The 21,812-nt window shown below is 38.1% G+C and overlaps 1 protein-coding gene across 4 annotated transcripts in view; it reads right to left on the bottom strand.

Annotated features, from left to right (window-relative positions):
• Positions 1-21,812, bottom strand: part of LRP1 (LDL receptor protein 1) — a 330,684-nt gene that overhangs the window by 102,928 nt on the left and 205,944 nt on the right. For 3 of the 4 annotated variants that reach the window (XM_083113423.1, XM_083113425.1, XM_083113426.1), the window contains exons 20-28: positions 21,511-21,720; positions 19,879-20,124; positions 19,073-19,273; positions 17,679-17,883; positions 12,175-12,348; positions 10,674-10,918; positions 9,024-9,153; positions 7,103-7,335; positions 558-857 (exon numbers count right to left, since the gene is read on the bottom strand). In XM_083113423.1, coding sequence (XP_082969549.1) covers positions 558-857; positions 7,103-7,335; positions 9,024-9,153; positions 10,674-10,918; positions 12,175-12,348; positions 17,679-17,883; positions 19,073-19,273; positions 19,879-20,124; positions 21,511-21,720 — 1,944 coding nt within the window. Of the gene's footprint in view, positions 1-557; positions 858-7,102; positions 7,336-9,021; positions 9,154-10,673; positions 10,919-12,174; positions 12,349-17,678; positions 17,884-19,072; positions 19,274-19,878; positions 20,125-21,510; positions 21,721-21,812 lie in introns of all 4 variants that reach the window. The other variant, XM_083113424.1, reaches the window with a different exon arrangement.

The following is a 21,812-nucleotide window of genomic DNA, read 5'->3' as shown; positions in this document are numbered from 1 at the left end:
GAAACTTTGGTGGCAGATCAAAAGCCTACCACTTAACATGCTACGACAGCAGATTTAAATCAGATTGGTAGAGACATGCATATTTTGTTCTTGATGGAAACCCAAAATGTGAAATCACACACTATAATTTTCCATGTTCTTGAAAGGTGTGAAGCACATTATCCTACCATATCTTGTCATGAAATGATCTGAAATGAACTGCAAAATGCGAATTAATTCAACACTTTCTGAAGCCTAAATTGTCCCGAGAGTTATACAAATCATGGAAAATTGATTGTGACAAATAGAAGCAAAAATGGACTCCATTAGATGGGGAAAAACTTAATACTCTAAGAACTACATAAATGTGCTAGAAGGGAAATGTTTATTTAGTTTTTAAACCATAATATAGGATCATATTCACCATTTCCACACTGAAATGCCATTTTATATACTGCTTTCAATCACAAAATTTATTCAGTTTTTGTAACAAAATCTTCATCTTTTATTCACCATAAATATGTAGCCCTAGTTATGGTAATCAGTAAATGTTTATGTAATTGTAACTCTATACTCACCATGTGGAACCTGCAATTCCGCAAAGTCTCTCCTAGACACAAGCACTGTTCTATCACTGCCATCCATGTTTGCCATCTCCACAACAAAATCCATCCCAGACATATCACTCCAGAAGAGTTTCCCCCTAATGGGATCAACGGCCAGTGACTGCACTTGAAAGACATTTTCCGACACAATCTGGGACACATACTCTCCTTCCAGGTTGCACACTATTATCTGGTTGTAGTGAGCCCCGGAGGAAGACACAAACATGTTTCCAGATATCCAATCAATGGCGAAACCATCCGGGTGTTCAATGGCTGTAATGAAACAAAAAGTGCTAAATGAAACTATTACACTACGCAAGACCAATACCACCACAAAAACAGTCCTCACCAGATTTATGTAAAGATAAAAGTGCTTATTTTGCATCTACTTTGAATACCTAAACAACCATACACACCATTGACTTGCCATGCTACAGTTCCCTTACATCAAAAACTACTTCATTATGGCATATATTTACAGCGGCATATTCTCCATGTTAGCACAAAACCAGCTTTTCTCAACTATTTTCTTATATATTTAGCTTTTCATACATGGAAAATTGCTTATTATAAATTAAACAATTTTAAACCAGAATTTAAAAGTAAACTATTTAAAAAAACTTAAAAGACTGGTTTACACATGCCACTCATTGTTGTATAACGCAACCCTTCTGATGACAAAGTTTCCTCCCAAATTGTATGGGGGGAAGCTGAGGAAGCAAAAGTGAGCGGCTATTTAACAACATGGAGCCTGCATGTGGCCAGTTCACTGCTGGAAACAGAGTTGGCGGGAGGAAACTGTTTGTTGCTTTCTGTTTCTGTGCCATGCTTGGCAGAGGCAGTGTTGCTGCATGAAGGGAAATCCAGGTCCAAATTTCAGTGAAAAGGAAAATGTCATGAAAAATATTTTAAAAAATTGAAGTTGTGGGACTTCAGTTTTTGTTTTACTAGCATGCCTACATTGGTCTTTTATTTCTATTATATGTAATTTATATAAACTGCTCGCCATTAAAAATGCAACACCCAGAAGGAGTAATCGAAATCGGACGAAATGTGCACAGTGTGTAGAGGAGAGGTGTAGAAGGAAATGATTAGGTGTTCAAGGCCGTCATGTGCGCCTGCCATGCCATCTGGTAAGTGGTACCTGTAGCAGGTCAGATAGGTCCAGAAGAGCAGTGAAAGTGCATGGTCGTGAGTGTATGTGTTAAAATCGGTCAGCAATGCCACGTCGTCGAATACGGCAGCGATTCAAGCAGGTTTCCCAGTTCGATCGCGGCCGAATTGTTGCATACCGTGAATGCGGATTATCCTACCGTGAGATCGGTGCCCGTGTAGAATGGAATGCATCCACAGTGATCCGTGTATGGAACCAGTGGGTCCAGGAAGGCACTGTAGAGCGACGTAGAGGTTCACAACGTCCACGTCGGACGACTGAACGAGAGGACAGATGTCTGATACGCATGGCCCTTACAGACAGAACGGCCACGTCAACGAGGATTGCGCATGAAGTACGGGATGTTTTACAACGTCCAGTGTCCCCACGGTGGCTCAGTCGGTAACGCGTCTGACTACCATGCTAAAGGTCCCGGGTTCGATCCCCGGCCGGTTCAAATCCGGGAACTTTTCTAACGGTGAAAGCGGCCCCGGCGTCCACCCAGCGTCGAATAACATGGGTACCTGGGGGAAACCCTGGGGGGTAAAGGCAGTCAGGGGCGTGATGCTGATCACATCACACCCACTCACGACCGGATCAAGAAAGTGTGGGGCGTTACCCCCACACCCCCTATACGCCTTCATGGCGTGGTGCTATGCACAGGGGAATACTTTACCTTTTTTTTTTTTTACCAGTGTCCCCACGAACCGTGCTTCGTCGTTTGGCGAACCGGGGAATTTTTTTCCCGGCGCCCACTGTTGCGGATTCCTCTGACGCTAGAGCATAGGCGTTTGCGTCTGAGATGGTGCCAAGACCATCGTGCATGGATGGCGGAGTGGAATGCTGTAGTGTTCTCTGATGAATCCCGCTTCTGTATACAACATCATGATGGACGTACACGCATCTGGCGGCACCGTGGCACTAGGATTCATGATGCCTGCATCATGCATCATCACACAGGGCCTTCATTGGGTATCATGGTATGGGGTGCCATCGCCATAGGTGTTCGTTTGCATCTCGTACGCATTCAAGGGACATTGAACAGCCAACGGTACATCACACAGGTTCTCACCCTGTTGCTGTCCCATTAATCCATGCACTGCATAATGCCACTTTTCAACAGGATAACGCGCACCCCCATGTTGCAAGGAATGTCCTCGCATTTATGGAAGCTAACCACGTGCCCCTGCTTCCTTGGCCAGCACGTTCGCCGGATATGTCGCCAATTGAACATGTCTGGTCCATGGTGGGTCGCCGGCTGGCCCAACTCAGGTTTCCGGAACGTAATGTTGAAGACCTCTGGCACTGTGTGGAAGCCGCTTGGGACGCCATACCGCAAGCAGACATCGATAGATTCATTCTGTCCATGCCTCGCCGTGTTGCAGCAGTTATTGCCGCCCATGGAGGCTGTACACGCTACTAGCTCCTTGGGGTTATGCAACCATGTTCTACGTGTCACATGTCACACCACCGAGCTCTAACTGTAATCATTTTCTTATCTTATTATGAACTACATATTTGCCAAGTTTCATGTTTCTATCTCATTTCCTTCTGGGTGTTGCAATTTTAATGGCGAGCAGTGTAGATAGGGGATGTATAATAAATACATACACCAAATAAGAATCGTTTTCATACTATGGGAATGCGACATGCGGTAATAGATAATTCAAATACGAGGGTCACTATTTATATTTTGAGCCTAACAATGAAAAAAACAGCAATTTGGCATTGAAAACTGCTTTATTGTTTTTCGAAGTATTCTCCTTTATGGTCAATACACTTGACAATCTTGCATTCGTTCGAACCATTTGTCAAAGCAGTTTTTCCAATCTTCTTGAGACACCTCCATAATATGGTTTTTGAATGCATCAACGGGGTCTTCCGCCGACGAAAATCGTTGTCCACGCAATTTATTCTTGACATTCGGGAACAAGAAGAAGTCATTGGGTGCCAAATCAGGTCTGTACGGCGGATGACCCATCAATTCGATTTTTTGACTGTTCATAAAGTCGGTTGTTAGACGAGATGTGTGACAGCTGGCATTGTCTTGATGAAGAATGATCCGTTTGTTTTCCGTATTTGACCGAAGACCTCTGGCAAACAAATTGTTGTGTACCATTCAGAGTTGACCGTTCTACGTTCCTCTAAAGGCATAGTTGCCACATGACCAGTTTTCCCGAAAAAACAGGCGACTATTTGTTTCGATGTGCTTCGAGCACGAACAACTTTTGCTGGATTGGGTTCATCTTGAAACACCCATACAGTCGACTGCTGTTTACGTTCCGGCTCATATGCATATATCCATGATTCGTCACCTGTTACAATCTTATATACGTCTTTTGAAGCACCACGATTGTATTTATTGAGCATTTGTTTCCACCAATTGACGCGAGCGTCTTTTTGAGTTTTTGTCAAATTGTGTGGGATCCAACGAGAACATACCTTTCTCACAGCTAAATGATCATGTAATATTTTATATATGCTGGTGGAACTAATGCCTATGGTTGCCTCAATCTCACAGTATGTCACATGATGATCTTGCAGTATTAGGTTTTGCACAGCATCAATGTTTCCTTAAACAACAACTGATTTTGGACGACCTTCGCGAATCTCGTCGGTGAGCGAATGGCAGCCACGATTAAATTAGTTATACCAGTGTTTCACAGTGGCAAAGGATAGGGCTTCATCGCCAAATGTGGAAGTAAGTTGATCGATGCACTCTTGTCTTGATAATCCACGTCGAAAATCGTAAAAAATCATCGCACGAAAATGTTCACGAGTTAATTCCATTTTATTGTTGTCGCGCAATCTCCAAGGCAACATAAACAACACAAATCAAGCTATTGACAAAACATTTGAAGTACATTATGGTCAATAATGCCACACGATTCCGTGCAAACGTCAAATCGCGCCTAACTTCAATCAGTGTTGCCAAGGCTCAAAATATAAATAGTGACCCTTGTACTCACGCTTTCTGCGAAGCTGTTTTAACTAATTATCTTTCTATTAATTTCTGTAGCCACTGCCACCATCCTCGTTGGAACTCATGAGGCTGGTGGCAGTGGCTACCAAAATTAATAGAAAGAAAATTACTTAAAACAGCTTCGCGGAAAATGTGAGTACCCGAATTAAGAATTGTTGTGGTAAACTAGGTCAAATTTGCAGGATATGCCACTGCATATTTATCATCCCATGTGTTAAGAATTACAGAAACACTGCATTTTATGATGTGTATTTGATTGGATCTGCCACTTGGTGGCTGAGTGTAGAACTTATGACTGTTTGTGAGTAGTATATGTGAACCACGGAGTATTCTGTCTGTGTGAGCAGTCTCGACTGGAAGGACGTTAATTTTTTCTTGTTCGATCTTTTTTCTTTTGTAATGCTGTTTGTATGCTAAACACAATATATGCTACAAATTGATACTTTGGACTATTTTCTTCAAATAACTAACATCATGAATAATTATATTATTGTTATAAAAATCTAGTTCTCTGGAGAATGGTACATTAGAAATGCACATTCAAGTTAGAGTTAGGTTTGGTTTATTTGTTAGTTTTATTCAATGATACTTAAATGGTGCTATGTACTGTTACATTGTGAAACACGAGTGTGCAATATGTGCATGTGATTGAAAAATGTAGATATTACTTAAAAATTAAAAGCATACTAAACATGCAATAGTATTAAATTATGGATTAATAAGTAGACTAAATCCAGCAGTTTCAACTAGAAAGATGAACTAGCTGAACTCTGAAATTCAGTTCAGCCAAATATAGCTTTTTTATCTTCTTTTTTAAAATTTTACATGAGAAAGCATTTGAAAGTGAAATCTACCTTTGTTAATCTCTTGCTAATTGCTATTTGTTTAATGCATTCTACATTTACATTACTTAATGCTGAAAATGTGAACCTTTTGTTGTTCAAGCCAACAACACCACCATTCTTGTCTTCTGTGAAACACTAAATACTTGTTTCATCCCCAAATTGATAATTGGTGAGATTTTAGTTGTAATACCATCCCTTGTGCAAGAAATACATTACAAGAATTCAAGGGAAACTTACCAAGCACAAGTCCCTGTATTTCAACTCCATTACATATGATTAGTAACTTATAAGTTACTTGTACATATGCTTTGAAGAAGTCTGGGTTCCTCATGTCAGTGGAGACCCAGGACTGCACACCTGTTACATTCACACACGCACACATTCCTGAGAAGATATGAATGCTAAGGTGCAACAGTTTGTGATAAAGGTAAAGTGAGCAGCTTCCATGGACTAGTGGATAGCATTTTGTATTTTTCTTATTTTATATTCTTGGCTATCACAAACATGAGGACGAATTATGATTAGATGGAATTGATAAAAAGACACTTCACAATGAAATGTCAAGCCAGGAGTTAAACATAGAGCCTTTGACATAGCAAATACAGTATGCCACTCAACATGCTTGGCCATACAAGCAGCACCTAGTCGAGAGCATTATGTTGCCAAGTTAGGGAATTTGGTTCAAATTCAAAGTTAGGCATGGATATTACTATATTATTGCTTCATTGTCCATTTATATTTATAGTGTGGTAAAAACAAATGATGTGTCAGGTTGGTAGGTGAAGGTGTGACGTGTACCATATTTTGTGCTTTTATGCATGGACTTCAAGGTTCTCCACTCCACACCACACCACAACTTCTCAGCACACTCTCTACTGAGATAATTCCGGCTTCCACCACTAGAGGCCTCCATTATCCAGGCATACTGCTCTTAAGTGAGCTCTACTGTCATGTTTAGGTTCCGAGTGTCTTCCAATAATAAAACTTTTGACCTCACACCTGAAGTGCAAAACCTATTGTAGCCCATTGTCGCATCCAAAATTGCCTCTCTGATATATTTTTATTGGGCAGAAATGTTTATGTTTCTCACATTCTCAAATGAGTTTCTTGCTCAGTGCAATGCTCCAACACTATCAATAGATGCTTCTTGGAGTTAAAAAGTTTAATTCACAGTTTATTTTATTCATAGACTGTAATTGGTAATGGTCATGAAAGCTGGGAAGTGAGATTTTGAACTGCAGACAATAAGCCTCTACTGGGAATGATGTTCCGTAAGTATTGGGAAGATCCTAAACTTTGAAACCGCTGATCTGTAAGTCTCTTTACCTCTTGTGTGTGTAATCGCACACGGGCATGCACACATACACACACACACAAACTAGAAAGAGAAGAGAAAGATGGGAGAGAGGAAAATGAGAAAGAATAAAAGAAAAACAAGGAAAGGTAAAGAAAGAAAGAAAGAAAGAGGAGGGGAAATCAGAATGTATCCATCTAGTACATTGCACAATTGGCGACAAAAAACAAAACTAAGCCTTACCTGTATCCAACACAGTTTCAATGGCACCACCTGTCAGACCTGTCCTCTTCACCTCATTCACTTGAATATCCGTCCAGTAAATCTTCTTCGTCCCAGCATTGAAGTCCAGCTGGACAGGGGAATGGACCTGTGGCAGGCTGACAGTTGGAATAGTATGATAGTAAGGCATTTTAAGGTCCACCCCACGTATCTCATTGGCCCGAGAGAAGAGTAGCACCCTCTCATTCACTGCAGTTAGAGGAAATGTAACAAACATAATTGCATGCTTAAACTGTCAATTGGACACTTTGCTTTGGGAGTGTTATTTTTTCACCATACCACAACAACAGTAAACAAATGCATCACTTAATCTGCACTGAACGTTTTGCAAGATATGGCTACTATTCCGTGCACAAGGAACGTATCTGATATGATAATTTTAAAGTGAATGTTTGTTGTCGTCATGTCTGATGTGACTTCCAAAATTGCATCTGGTGAACTGAAGAGGTAACTTGAATATTATGAAATATGAATTCTAAAAATCTAGATGTCTAAATAACAAACAATGAATGAATAATGACCATTTTGAATGACAACATAGTTGCTACCCCTTCTCCCACCATGGAAATTGAACATTCCATATTTCACTTACACTTTCTTTACTTTCTAATCACTGTTGCAAACAATAAATAATGTTATTGGGACATATTAATTTTTATCAAGTTTCTTAAAACAACATCCTCATCTGAATGCAGAGATATAGTGTAATATGTATATTTTCTTCATCTTGCTCAATATCTTACAATTTACTGTTTTGGCAATTTTATTAACTTTTCAGTAGATAAAAATAATTTGTTTACAATTGTGCATAGATCGAGTATATCATTTTGTATTAGGGATGTCATACAATAATCAGCAGTCCATCAGTGTAATAAATTATCTGTAGGTATTTCTATAAATAGTTTAAATTAATGTGCAATTCTACTTTGTTATAACTTTTGCTTAAACTTGAAGTTATAATCAATGTATCCCCTTTCGGTGCAAATACATTTTTTTTACATTTATAGTTTTCTTTCATTAAGACAAAACCCTATCAGCCATACATTCATTAAGAAGGTGAATGACCCATTCACAATAATCATAAAATATTTGCCACTTAATATATTGAACTCATTTGGTAGAACATTAGTTATTGCCAAATGCTGTAGCTGTACCTTATCAGTATTAAAGTTTAATGTAGGCCTATTCCTAGATTTTATTACTTTAACCTGAAAAACAAACTCCAATTAATAGAACAATATGCATACAGTAATTAATGAATTCACTACCTTGGCTGCTGCTATCTATGAATTAAACAAGCCTGCAGGGTATTTAGTATTATAAAAAATTAAATGAACAATAACTTATGTTTACTTTAAGTAATTACATTGGAACTTCGATTTTACGTTTCTCAGGGGGACAAGCTAAAAAAAAAAAAAAAAACTGCGGGAAAATGTTAAATCTAGGAAAATGTTATAACATTTTGCTATGTTGGGACCATCAACAGTGAATTTATAATGCAGGCAAATGTAAAATCCGGAAACATAAAATCTAGGTTCCATTGTTTTGTCACTTTCCTTGAACAGATCAAAAATTCCACAAGAAAAATTACTGTCATACAGAGCATGTTTTGTTTTAGAGACATAGTTTGAAATGAGTTACACTGAGTTATCTGCTAAGAGCTCAGATAAAGAAAGTGGTAAAATTGATCGGCAATATTTAGAAATAAATCTACACATCTTGTAAAGAACAGTGTACAAGTGTAGAAATCTATCTAGTATGGAAGTAATGAAATAATGCAGTACATGTTTATAGTAGTTTTTCAGTTTTACTGTCTTTCATAATGTGTAAATAATCCTACCCTTCACTAGTCATTTTCAAAGACACAAACTGCAACTTACCAACACACGTCCTACCATCTTCTGCTAATAGCATAACATGAGGGCAACTGCAGTTGTAAGTACCATTGAAGCTCAAAAGACACAGGTGAGAACAGTTCCCGTTATTAATACCGCATGGATTTTGTAGAGTACCTTTAAAGAAATTTAACAGGTAAAATAATTTAAATTTCAAGTTCAAAAATTACATATATCAATGTGATAAAGTTGAATCTGAAATAACAGAATTCTAATACATAAAATATTCAAAAACTATTGTTGTAAAGCTTCACCACCAATAGTCAGTTCCATTTCTTCTAGTGTCTGCTTTCCCCTTTAAGTGTCAGCTCACCTTTTAGTGGCTGCTTCCCACCATTTTAGTGTCAGCTCCCCTTTTCTCCCCATAATTTTAGTGTCAGTCCCACTTCTTTTAGTTCCTACTTTCTCCATTTGTCCCACAATTTTAGTGTGAGTTCCACCTCCTTTAGTGCCTGCTTCCCAATTTTAGGGTCAGTTCCTCCTACTTTAATGCCTCTAATTCCCACAACTTTAGTCACGTAGGAACACAGACTTGAGTAAGTTAAATAGATACATGTGTATGTTATGTGCAAATATGACTGCAGTTGAATAATTACTGCTTCCCTGCCAGGTGTTTCAATGAATGGAGGTGCGACAATGCACAAATTGGAATACAGAGCCGTGATCAGATTCCTCTTTCTGCAAGGCAAAGCTCCCAAACAAATCCATGAGGAAATGTTTGCTGTATATGGTGAAGAGTGTCCATCCTATAGCGTTGTTGCTGAAAGCACAGAAAGTTCAAAACAGTGGAAGCACTGATCCCCCCTCCCTCCTAAAAAGGCAAAGATCAAAGTGTCTGCCAAGAAGGCGATGTTATCTGTTTTTTTGGATGAACGTGGTATTATCCTCACGGATTACCTTCCGAAAGGCCACACAATTACTGGGGACTATTACGCAGACCTTCTGGCCAAATTGCGTGAGAAATGCTGTCTAAAGGTGTCGTCATCCTGCATGACAATGGACCTGCCCATGCATCTCATCGTGTCCTCCTCAAAGCACTTGAGTGTGGCTATGATATTTTGCCTTATCCTCCATATTCCCCAGATATTGCACCTTCGGATTTCTTCCTCTTCCCTAATATGAAGAAGTTTTTTTGCGGGGCAAGCATTTTCAAGATGACAAAGATGTAATATATGCGACAGAGGCGTGGCTAAACACCCAATCTCCAGCATTTTACAAATATGGTATTCGCAAGTGTTTGCAACGGTGGGAAAAATGTGTAACATTGGGTGGTGCTATGTAGAAAAGACAATCTTTCTGCCCAGTTTCAATTTTCTTCGACAATTTGAACTAGGTGAATATGGAAACTTGTTGAACTCCCCTCGTACTAGCCCCTTTTAAGTGCCAGTTCACTTCTTTTAGTGCACACTATTTTTAGTGCCAGATCATGTGCCGTTTGCATCTCCTTTGAGTATGCAGCAACCTGCCACACTAATTAGGATTTTCTATTCTTCTGTCACTCCAGCAAATGTTGGGATAGTATTTCTAACAGGCTATGGTAGGACACCTCATTTCATTACACTGCCCTTTATTTTACTCCATAAAGTAAATTGCCTACAGAAATGAAGGTAATGAGCATGACACAAGAAGGTACATACCTCGTGGCTGTCGACTTGGATGCAAAATCTGGATATCAAATGGCTGGGTCAGAGTTCTCTGCATCACACTAATATCCGATCCATTCCATTTATTTGCACGGATGACAGAATTAGTTCGCCAATCAGTCCAATATATATAGTTATCAAAGAGAGAGATTGCAAAGGGGTGAGAAAGGGTTTCATGGCCTCTCATGATCTCACGATGATCCTCCCCTTTGTACGTTGCTGTATGCACAGAATCAGACCTGCAAAAGGAAAAATTATGTAAGAATCTAACCAAATTTATCTATGTAATTAGACAGCATCAAAAATATTTACTTGGGATGTGATAGAACAATCCATACTCATGTCAATATCATCCCAATATAAGCATACTGGTCAAAGTGTTGATAATTTTACTGATCCATTATTTCTGTAAATAGTCTATAATTTAATTTAGAATTCAATGGTTTTATTAAAAATCTTTATTATGAATTAGGGATTGGCCGATACCGATAAAGTAACAATATAAAATTTACCGATACCGATAACCGATATTCTACTGATCAGATATAAAATTAGAAATGATCTTTGAAGAACCTGAAAAGTTCATTGACCTCCTTAATAAATGTGTGTTTCAAGGTGACTGCAGTGAAAAAGAAATTGCATATTTAGACATTTACTTCTTTAGAAATTAGGGCGTGGAGATATCCATAAAAATTACAACAAAATGGCAGAATTTTGCACTAAATTATCAGATATTTATCTATATATCGGATTGGTAAAATAATCGGTAATATTATTGATAAACCGATACACCAATATGCCTATATCGGCCGATACCGATATAGTACCAATTAATAGGTCCCATCCCTATTATGAATGAAAAAGATATAATTTCTTCAAGTTCTCCAAATATGGAGTTTCTTTTTTCCAAGGCAAAACTTTTTGTAGTCACCTGGTTATATAGATTACCTAAGGAGACAAATGGACCATTCAGGCTCTTCAAGGAATATTTGCATTTTTACACTGCATCAGGAGAACATTGGAAGTGGCATCAGTAGTAGTTTATCAGTATTGGTAGAAATTTCATATTATTCCATACTCCATGTTTACAGGGTTAGCACTCATTTTACAAAACCCATATTCCCTGATGTTTCCAGGTTTTAAATAACTTCCCAGACCACTCAACAATAATATAACACACTAATAAGTTATTATGTCATGAGCCTTGCAAGTTAATCAAATGAATAAAGATTTGAAAACAAATTGAAAAAAAAAATCATTTTTAAGTTAAATATCCCCTCCCGCCTGTCAAAAAATACATAAACCAGCCACGGAAAAAGTGAAGGGAGTTTTCAGATTTCAATCCAGATAAAAAAAAATCCTCTGCTTTCGAAGTCCGTAGAAAACCCTAGTCTAGATTATTTCTTAAGTAATTATTAGTATTGATCAAACCACATTCAACCTCATGCCAGGTAGAATCTTAGTGTTTGAGGCTATGTAATGTTACTGTTCTCACCTTGCATCAACCCAGTATATTCGCCTTGCATTATAGTCCAGTGTTAATCCGTTCGGCCAAGCCCCTCCAGGCGTAACTTCATTTACTCTAAGAACAATATGTCTGCCATCTCCACTCATGCTGCAAGATTCAATTCGAGGAGCTTCCGCATCCCAGTCCGACCAGAAGAGGACACTACAAATAAATTCAAGAATTACTCCTAATTTGACACATAGAGCAGTTTGAGAATGTGCCAACTATGACTCCTTTACATGCACATACAGGAAGAATCATATGGTCTTAATGTAAAAAAATCAACTACAATACCTAGGTTCACAATTAAAAAAAAAGGAAAAGCCAATAACAGCCATCAATTCTCTTTCTGCATATACATTTTACTAAGGAAGGCATCAATTAATTTTAATTTATTTATTATTTATTTTGATAAGAGTTACAATTAAGCCATACAATATTTAATTTAAAACGTTAATACAAATAATGGCTTCATGCCTTATATAGTAAGAAAAAACTAAGAAGAACTACATCTAAGAAAAATTAGATTTGAAAAATAATATATAAGAGTTCGTAGAATGTTCTACAGTAGCATGGTAAATTAAAGAAAATTATATAAAAATCAAAGAAGGTTAATACCCGACAATCCCCGCACCCCCACCTTCTATCTATTGCCCAAAATCCACAAACCTGGCAACCCTGGTAGACCCATTGTGTCCAGCTATAACTCACCCACAGAACGAATCTCAGCCTTTGTTGACTCCCATCTCCAGCCTCTTGTGAAAGCTCTGCCCTCCTACCTCCGTGACACCAACCACTTCCTCCAGAAAATCAGCACCCTCCCACCATTGCCCCCCAATACCATCCTTGCCACCATTGATGTCACTTCCCTCTACACCAACATACCTCACTCCCATGGCCTCCGCTCCATAGAATTCTATCTCAATAGCAGACCCAAACCTCACAACCCCAGCACCAACTTCCTGACCCACCTAGCCCACCTTGTCCTCACTTGTAACAACTTCACCTTTGAAAACCAAAATTTCCTACAGATCCGAGGTACAGCCATGGGTACCAGAATGGCCCCATCCTATGCAAACCTCTTCATGGGCCAACTTGAGCAAGAGTTCTTGGATACCCAACCCCTCCTCTGGCTCCGCTTCATCGACGACATCTTCATGGTCTGGACACATGGAGAACCATCCTTGTCAGCTTTCCTGGACCAACTTAACCACTTCCGTTCCCTCAAATTCACCTGGATGCACTCCCCCAACCAGATAACCTTCCTGGATGTGGACGTGCACATCGAGGGAGGACACCTGACTACCTCCATCCACATAAAACCCACCAACCACATGCAATACCTACACTTCTCCAGCTCCCACCCGTTCCACACCAAAAAAGCCATTCCATTCTCTCTGGCCCTCAGGGGACAGCGCCTGAACACTTCACCCACCTCCCGCCAGAATTATAACCTCCGCCTACACCAGGCCCTGGTTAACCGTGGATATCCCTCCATCCTGGTCACCAAGCAAATATCGCGAGCTGCCTCACATACCACTACCACCAAGAAACCTTTGATTTTTACTTAGCCCTTTTGGCCCACCTTGCTTTTATCCATTATATATATATACAGGGAGGTTATTTCAGTCGTTCACCGCCAGCGTGGCGGCCGTTCAGCGGACTCTTCATGCAACAGGTCCCGGCAAATTGCATTACAGGAAGTCCGTAACAGAAACCGCTTGTTTTCTAATGTTTCCACTTTTCACAATTACAGTTACAATTACAATTGAAATAAGCACGTACCTTGTCGCAAGGATGCTGGAAAAGGTGTCCTCGCAATTACAAATATTTCTGGCACATTATTTCTGACATCTAATCTTAGATTAGTCATCGCTACTTTATCCTCAGTTGTCGCGACAGCGCCGGCAGCTTATCGGAGGTTGGGTGAGTTGTCAGCCGCGAGAGGGCGCTTCATACTGCACGTGTCGGCAGTGATGCCAACCGTAGGGACATGTCCCTACGCATAGGGACTTTTCACTAAATTTCGCCCGCGTAGGAACGTAGGGACAGATTTTGCCAAATGAGGGAAAACGTAGGTACTTTTTTCAATCTTGGTAAATTACATTTTATGAATTTGTTTATCTGGATACTTTAGCGAGGAGGAGAAAAAAGAACTAACTAACAGATCTCCATCAGAATTTTGGAACATGTTATCGGTTACCAAAAACTTTCAAGGCAAGTTCCTTTTTGAAAACATTTCCACTCTCGCGAAAATAGTGCTAACATTGCCGCATTCTAACGTGGAAACGGAAAGAATATTTTCAATGTTAAGTGATACAAAAACAAAAAAGGGAAATAAAATGGGACCAAAATTGTTAAAGAATGCAGGAAATACAGCATCACCAACCAACATCTATCTCTTCACAGCAGCAGCATGTATGACTTCAAATAACATAATCAACAGTAAACGACTCAACATTATTCATTAGGGGTGTGCTGGATTCTTTACTTTAAAAAGTCGTTAATTCTCGACGTTTTCTGCCTTGTAAGTTTCTGGAACTTATCGAAAGTTGTAAGTTTTTATTCTAGAAATGCAAAAACAATCACTTAAAGTGAAAATGACTTGTAAAATTCGAGATTTCCAGTGCTTCGGGAAATTTCGAAAATTTCCCGTCCCGAAAATTTTCCGACTTGGTCGGGAAATTGCAAATTTTTCAGTCCCGAATGTCGGGATTTAAAAAAATTACCGTCCCGATCCCGTCCCGACCCAAAAAATTCTGTCCCGCACAACCCTATTATTCATTAAGGCAAGAATTTACAATACCGGACCCTTCTGTAATTTCTATGCTACGTCTTATACTCACGAAATAATTATTCGTGATGATTTATCTCAAATTAACATGTTGGGGTGAGGGGGAAAAATGTTCATTAACGTGTAGAAGTTGTAAAATAAGCTTTTCAATTCTTGCAATGATTCTCCGTATACAAGTATGGTAGCCATATTTGTTGATATGAACAAATTACAATTAGTTACGCTGTCTACAGCGTTGCCACATTGTTGATTTCATACTTGGAGAGCATGGATCGTGTAAGAATGGCGGAAGAGAACAGTAAAAAAGTTGTTAATGTTGTACAGATTGTTAGGTGGAGTGTGCAGGAGGATGGCTGTGGGCTAATTAATAAACTTATGGATTTCAGTATATTGCCCAAAGAACGTGCTTACATGCGACAGCGACAATCACGATGTAGAAGAACTGATTTGATTACAGGTAAATTTGGCAACAGTACATCAATCATAAAATTGCAGGATACGAAAATAGCGTCTTCGATGATGAACGTTTCCCGTTAAAGTGCTACGAAAATAATATTTTTTATCGGTTCGTAATCACAATTACCGCAAAACCATTCAGGAATAGCCCCACTGACCATTCTCGGTAAGTTTAGGTTAAGTTAGGTTAGGCAAACATAGTTAAAATTTGGGCTCGAAAAAAACAGGCACGGGTAGCCCAACAAACCATTGACGGATAGCCCCACGAACCATTCAGGTACGGTTAGGTTAGGTTAGGATAGGCAAACATAGTTAAAATTTGGGGTCGTAGTAATATCAGGAATGTATATTTCGTTTTTTAAGTATTGGAAACACAAAATCTTCCGGTAAATAATAAGCCATCGTGCCGATCGCGGACCACTCAATGTCACTTATTTTGCAATTTCTACACGTGACCCCCCAAATCTTAACTTGAAATTCGTGATTAGGAGGCCTCAATTAGTGAGTATGCAAAATATTACAAAAATCGGGGAGGGGTCATGTATTGTAAATTCGCTCCTTCATTAATTGTGGAAGCACCGAGCAGAAAGATTTGGTAAGTAAATGTGTATATTTTATCTTCTGTTTTGCATGCTAATGAGGTGTTGTTTTTTAGTTACTTTACTTGGCGTAGGGACATTTGGTCAGTTGTAGGGACATTTTGACTACGTCTGTAGGGACATTGCTGAAAAATGGTTAGCAACACTGTCGGCTACCAGACGTCAGTGTTTGTTCATGTTCAATTCTGTTTGCGTTCAACAGTACACGTGTTGCTTATACTGTGTTATTGTAATGTGCTACTCATGGCCAGTGCTTTATTGTGTGTTAATTGTTATTCATTCATTACTTATGTCGTTAAACAAATATAGTCTTGAACAGAGAGTTTTTATGTACGATAATTACGTGAAAACGAATTCTTGCAGAAAAGTGGTCAGGCAATTACGAGACACAGGATCTCTTGAACCTAAGAAACGTGTTGTATTGCTGTTGAAGTAGGTCATTTTCAACATCTCTTATAACACAGGAGGTTAGTGATCATCATTATTATTACTTTTAAATATCATTTTACGCTTTCGGTTTGCTTTATGCGCCGGGATGCTGTCTTCCTTTCTGTCAACTGAGGTTAAGTAGCGATGTCTAATCTAAGATTAGATGTCAGAAATAAGGTGCCAGAAATATTTGTATGTGGGAGGACACCTTTTCCAGCATCCTTGCGACAAGGTACGTGCTTATTTCAATTGTAATTGTAACTGTAATTGTGAAAAGTGGAAACATTACAAAACAAGCGGTTTCTGTTACGGACTTCCTGAACGCAATTTGCCGGGACCTGTTGCATGAAGAGTCCGCCGACCGGCCGCCACGCTGGCGGTGAACGACTGAAATAACCTCCCTGTATATATATCACACACACACACACAGGGTATCTCAAAAGTAATAGCGCAAACTGACACAGGTGAAAGTACACGATAATAGAAGTAAAAAAGTCTCAGTAAACATGGGTCTGCAAACAAGCAGTTTTCGAGATAATCGCGAATGTGTGATCACAAGCTGCCACTGACTTCATTGATTGTAAATGTCGTCCTAGTTGGTAAAATGCTAATAATGTGTACGAATGTGTGGGTACAAGCCTCTCGGAAATGTTCTGTTTTGTAAACAAAGAGCAAACCTCGGACCGCGCAAGGAGTAAAGCACTCGGTGTTTACAAAATGCAATCAGTGACGGCTTCTAACCACACATTCGCACACATTATTAGCATTTTTCCAACTAGAATGACTTTTACAGACCCATGATTACAGAGACTTTTTTGCTTCTATTATTGTGTACTTTCACGTGTGTCAGTTTGCGCTATTACTTTTGAGACACCCTGTATATTGAAAAGAAAACTGAGTGTAACGATGTGTGGGTGTGGATATGAATGCATATGGAATTGAATGTTCAAGGGATGAGAATGAAAATTTTCATATATACAGTGCAAGCTGATAGTATTTTTGGTTAGAATAAGGTGGATGGATAATGTAATAGTAACTGGCAGATCTACAACAAATACGGATAATGAACTGGAGAGAAAAATCAAGAAATACAGACAAATGAAGGCTGGTGGTGAAAGGCCAAGGTCCACAAAGAACAGTAAAGCCAAAGAAGGAGAATGTACTCTAATAGTGTTTTACTTTCACGTGCACAGCAAACAGCACCAAAAACATACCCATCTCTTGGATCAAGAGCAATGGCTCTTGGGGACTCCATGTCGCCTGCAATCAGTGTTCTTCTGAAGCTCCCATTCAAACGAGCCACTTCAATTTGATCAAGATTACTCTCCACCCAGTACAGATTCTCTCCAATCCAATCTACTGCAAGACCTTCAGCGGTAGCCAAACCTATCTGCACAACCACTTCAATGTTTGTCAGTGCTGCAAAGAAAACATTACATTCAAATATGGTAAAAATAGCACAATGATGCATTTACAAAAAAATTAAAATGCATGCTCAAATAGGACTTTTTGAGTAAATTCAAATTGCTGCTTCTTCTTCTAATTGTGTTTCTACTTTGGCAAGGGGTTACCAAAAGTTAACATAGACAATTGTCTGCTAAAGGTTAAACTTTTAAAAGTATTCCTTAAAATGTGCAAAGATGACTATGTTATAACTTTTATGACATACTGTCCATATTGTCTGGTTTCGCATTTTTACAATTTTCCAATGCACCTCACTGATTGTTGCCTTGTAATCAAGGGGTCCTGTGTTCAGTTTTCAATGTAAGGACACTGAACTCTGTTTTGGATCCCACTTTAAATTCTAGATCCAGTCCCAAGTTATTTTTCTCTTCATAAACTTTTGTCTTCTCGTTTAATATCTATGAAACTAACATTTAAAATATACAAAACAGTAATTTTGCCTATATTATTATATGGATGTGAAACTTGGTCCCTTACATTGAGAGTTTGAAAATAAGATCCTTAGGAAAATATTTGGACCTAAAAGGGATGAGGAGACAGATGAGTGGAGAAGGTTACATAATTTAGAACTACATAATTTGTATTCATATCCAGATATTATTAGAATAATCAAATCAAGAAGACTTAGGTGGGCAGGCCATGTGGCACGAATGGGAGAGTAAAGAAGAGTTTACAGGATTCTTGTTGGGAAACCTGATGGTAAGAGATCTGTAGGAAGGCCAAGACGAAGATGGAGGAATAACGTTGAGATGAACCTAAAGGAAATCGGTAGGGATGGAAAAGAGTATATAGATCTTGCTTAGGATAGGGACATATGGAAGGCCTGTGTTGCTGCAGCCATGTACCTTCGGGTTTAAGAAGGCTAGAGAGTTAGTTAGTTAGTCCATTCCCAATTAGCATATCTGAACATAAAGCAGACTTGAAACAACCCTTGTCAAACTTTGTAATTTTCTCTTAAATCCATTTTGATAAACCAATAATGCAAAAACAAGGCAGCTTCTAATTACATATGCGCTTATATGTCAGTTCATTATGATCCCCATCGAAATTTAAACTTCACTGCAGTTTTAAACATGTAAATATATTATGTTTACTTCACACACACTTTTTGACAGTGCATTTTATTACCAGGTGTAATACTTACATCCTCCTATCAAAGTCCCTCTGTATATCTTATCGTCAACCACATCAGTCCAAAATATCATGTCTGCATCTTTGGTATGATAGAAGTCCAATGCTATGGTGTTCTTCAAACTGGATATCAAAGCCTTCACCTGAAAGTTACGAAGGTCTACTCCCCTAATCTCATGGCGATTGCTGAAGATCACATACGGAGTGGATTCATCTGCCAAGTATATAAATTTCATTAAAATATAAAACAGTTTTCCGTTTTTTTATAAGTACTATGCCAATAAGGAAGTATTAAAATAAATTACAAAACTGTAGTGCAAGGATCAGCATCAAATAAATACACAGGTTATTTACAAAATGACTGTACACTGTGATATAGGAAGTGATAAAATCATATTCTTCCATAAGTTTGTACTTTTCATAAAGCAGATGAGAAAAAGTAAATTTGTACTAGATTTTCTTTTAAAACCAAACATTTACCTTCGTACACAAATTTGAGTTTTGATTTTATATTTGAGAGTTCAAATTACATTTTTTCTATGAAAACTGATAGTATATTGGAGATGGAAATAAAACATTTCATCAGTCAGTTTCAAACTGTTTAATTAGATGAAATTTATCCAACAAGCAGAAGATAATATACTGGAAGAAATTCCATGAATGGTATAACTTTTCTTCTTCCACTAAGTTTTACAAGCTTCACAGCTCAGATTATTACATTCCTTTTATCACTCTTGCAACTACTGTTATGTTACTGGCAATTAAAAAGCGAGTGGACAATTGTTATGATAGTACTAACACGTTTAACAGCTTACTTACCCATACTTTTGCATGTGAATTTGTCATCTTCTAACAAGTAGCCTTCATTGCACGAACACTTGAATCTACTCTTCAAGCGAACACACACCTGAGAGCAAGTCCCCCACTTGTCACAAGGATGCAAATCCGAACATGTGACCCCATCTGCCTGCAGGTGAAGTTTGTCAGGGCAGTAACACAGAAGTCCCTCCGGCGTGTTATGGCACATGTGACTGCAGTCATGGATGTGAGCACAAGCATTGTCATCTGAAAGAGAGATAATTAAATAATAACTGCAACTTGTTAACTGTTTTGCTTTCCTGCTAAAAGTAAGAATGAGAATGAAGGAAACTTTCAAAATTATTTTCTTTACTAATAAATAACAAGTTTAATTTTTTCCCTCCACTATTTTCATCTTACAGGATAGGGTGTCTAACAAGATAAATCCAAAATTATTGACTTTTTCATTACTTTTTCTTGGCCTTTCTTTCCCTTCTCTTAACATTTATTTAATAACACCTTACTTAGGTATAGTTGGAAATTAAGAAAATATATAATTTCATTCAATGAAAAATCCCTAGTGCAAGGCTGGTTAAGATGAAAACTGAAACCACTTCAACAAGAGATTTACACTTGCTCTAATTAATAATGCATGTAAAAATTAGGGATGGGCCAATATGAAATTTTGGCCGATACCAATAAAGTAACGATATAAAATTTACCGATCCCGATAACCGATATTCTACCGATCTGATATAAAATTAGAAATGGTCCTTGAAGAACCTGAAGGTTCATTGACCTCCTTAATAAATGTGTGTTTCAAGGTGACTGCAGTGAAAAAGAAATTGCATACTTATACATTTACTTTTTTTAGAAAGTAAGGCCTGGAGATTATCCATAAAAATTACAACAAAATGGCAAAATTTTACACTAAATTATCAGATATTTAACGATATATTGGATAGGTAAAATAATCGGTAATTTTACTGATAAACCGATATGCCTATATCGGCCGATACCGATAGAGTACCGATTAATCGGTCCCATCCCTATTAAAAATTAATGCATCAGTCTTCATCCTGGATGGGAAATGGTCACATAATATTTTTACAAAACTTTACAAACACAAGAATGTGATTCTTAAGCAACAAATTATTTTTTTTTTTAACCACAACTCAATAGAATTTTATCAAATCTCAGTACAGGTATATACAGTAACAATGTAAATTCACTGTACTGTAAAAAATATCAAAAATTCTTGACCATAAGCATAATTTCTTGCCTTTTTCTTGACCCATTTTTTTGATTTCTTGACATTTTCTTATCTTATTTTACACAAATTAAATTTCAGTAAAGATTAAAATGAATTTTATACCAATACAGTTCTAACATGAAGGTTAAGAATTTCAATAACCAACAGATTTGATACAACATGGCAAACATTTTGTGTAAATTCTAAACTATACAGTGACTTGGAGAATTACATTGGTAATGCAAATATCAGTTGGGTTGTCATTATCAGTACTTACTGCAAATTATAGTCTTTATTCAGAGCGAACGGGGGACATCCTGAGAAGAGAAAATAAAGAGAAAAATGGATTTTATTTCTATTTACATTCAATTCTAACTAAAGGAAGTTTTCCTCAAACTTACCACATCTTAATCCTTCATCCGATCTGTCTTCACAGTCACTCTTTGTATCACACAGTTGATCTATAGTCACACACTTAGTCCTATTGTCACAAAGCCTTGATGGGTATTCACAATGTGGGGTAGGTAGTGGAACTTGACAATCTTTACTACCAGGTTTACAATGGTCACTTTTCTTACAACCATCCCCAGTGCAATTTGTTATCTTGTTGCCTGGAACAGGAATAAAACATTCAATAGGACATCAAAGAGACAGCTATAAACAATTGTAATGTTCAGTAGTTTCACTCTGGCATACATGGAGT

The sequence above is a fragment of the Lepisma saccharinum genome, chromosome 27 (genome assembly GCF_977018435.1).
Source record: "Lepisma saccharinum chromosome 27, izLepSacc3.1, whole genome shotgun sequence".
Classification (NCBI taxonomy): Eukaryota; Metazoa; Arthropoda; class Insecta; order Zygentoma; family Lepismatidae; genus Lepisma; species Lepisma saccharinum.
Note: the sequence above shows the minus strand (reverse complement) of the source record. Positions and strands in the feature narration are given on the sequence as shown.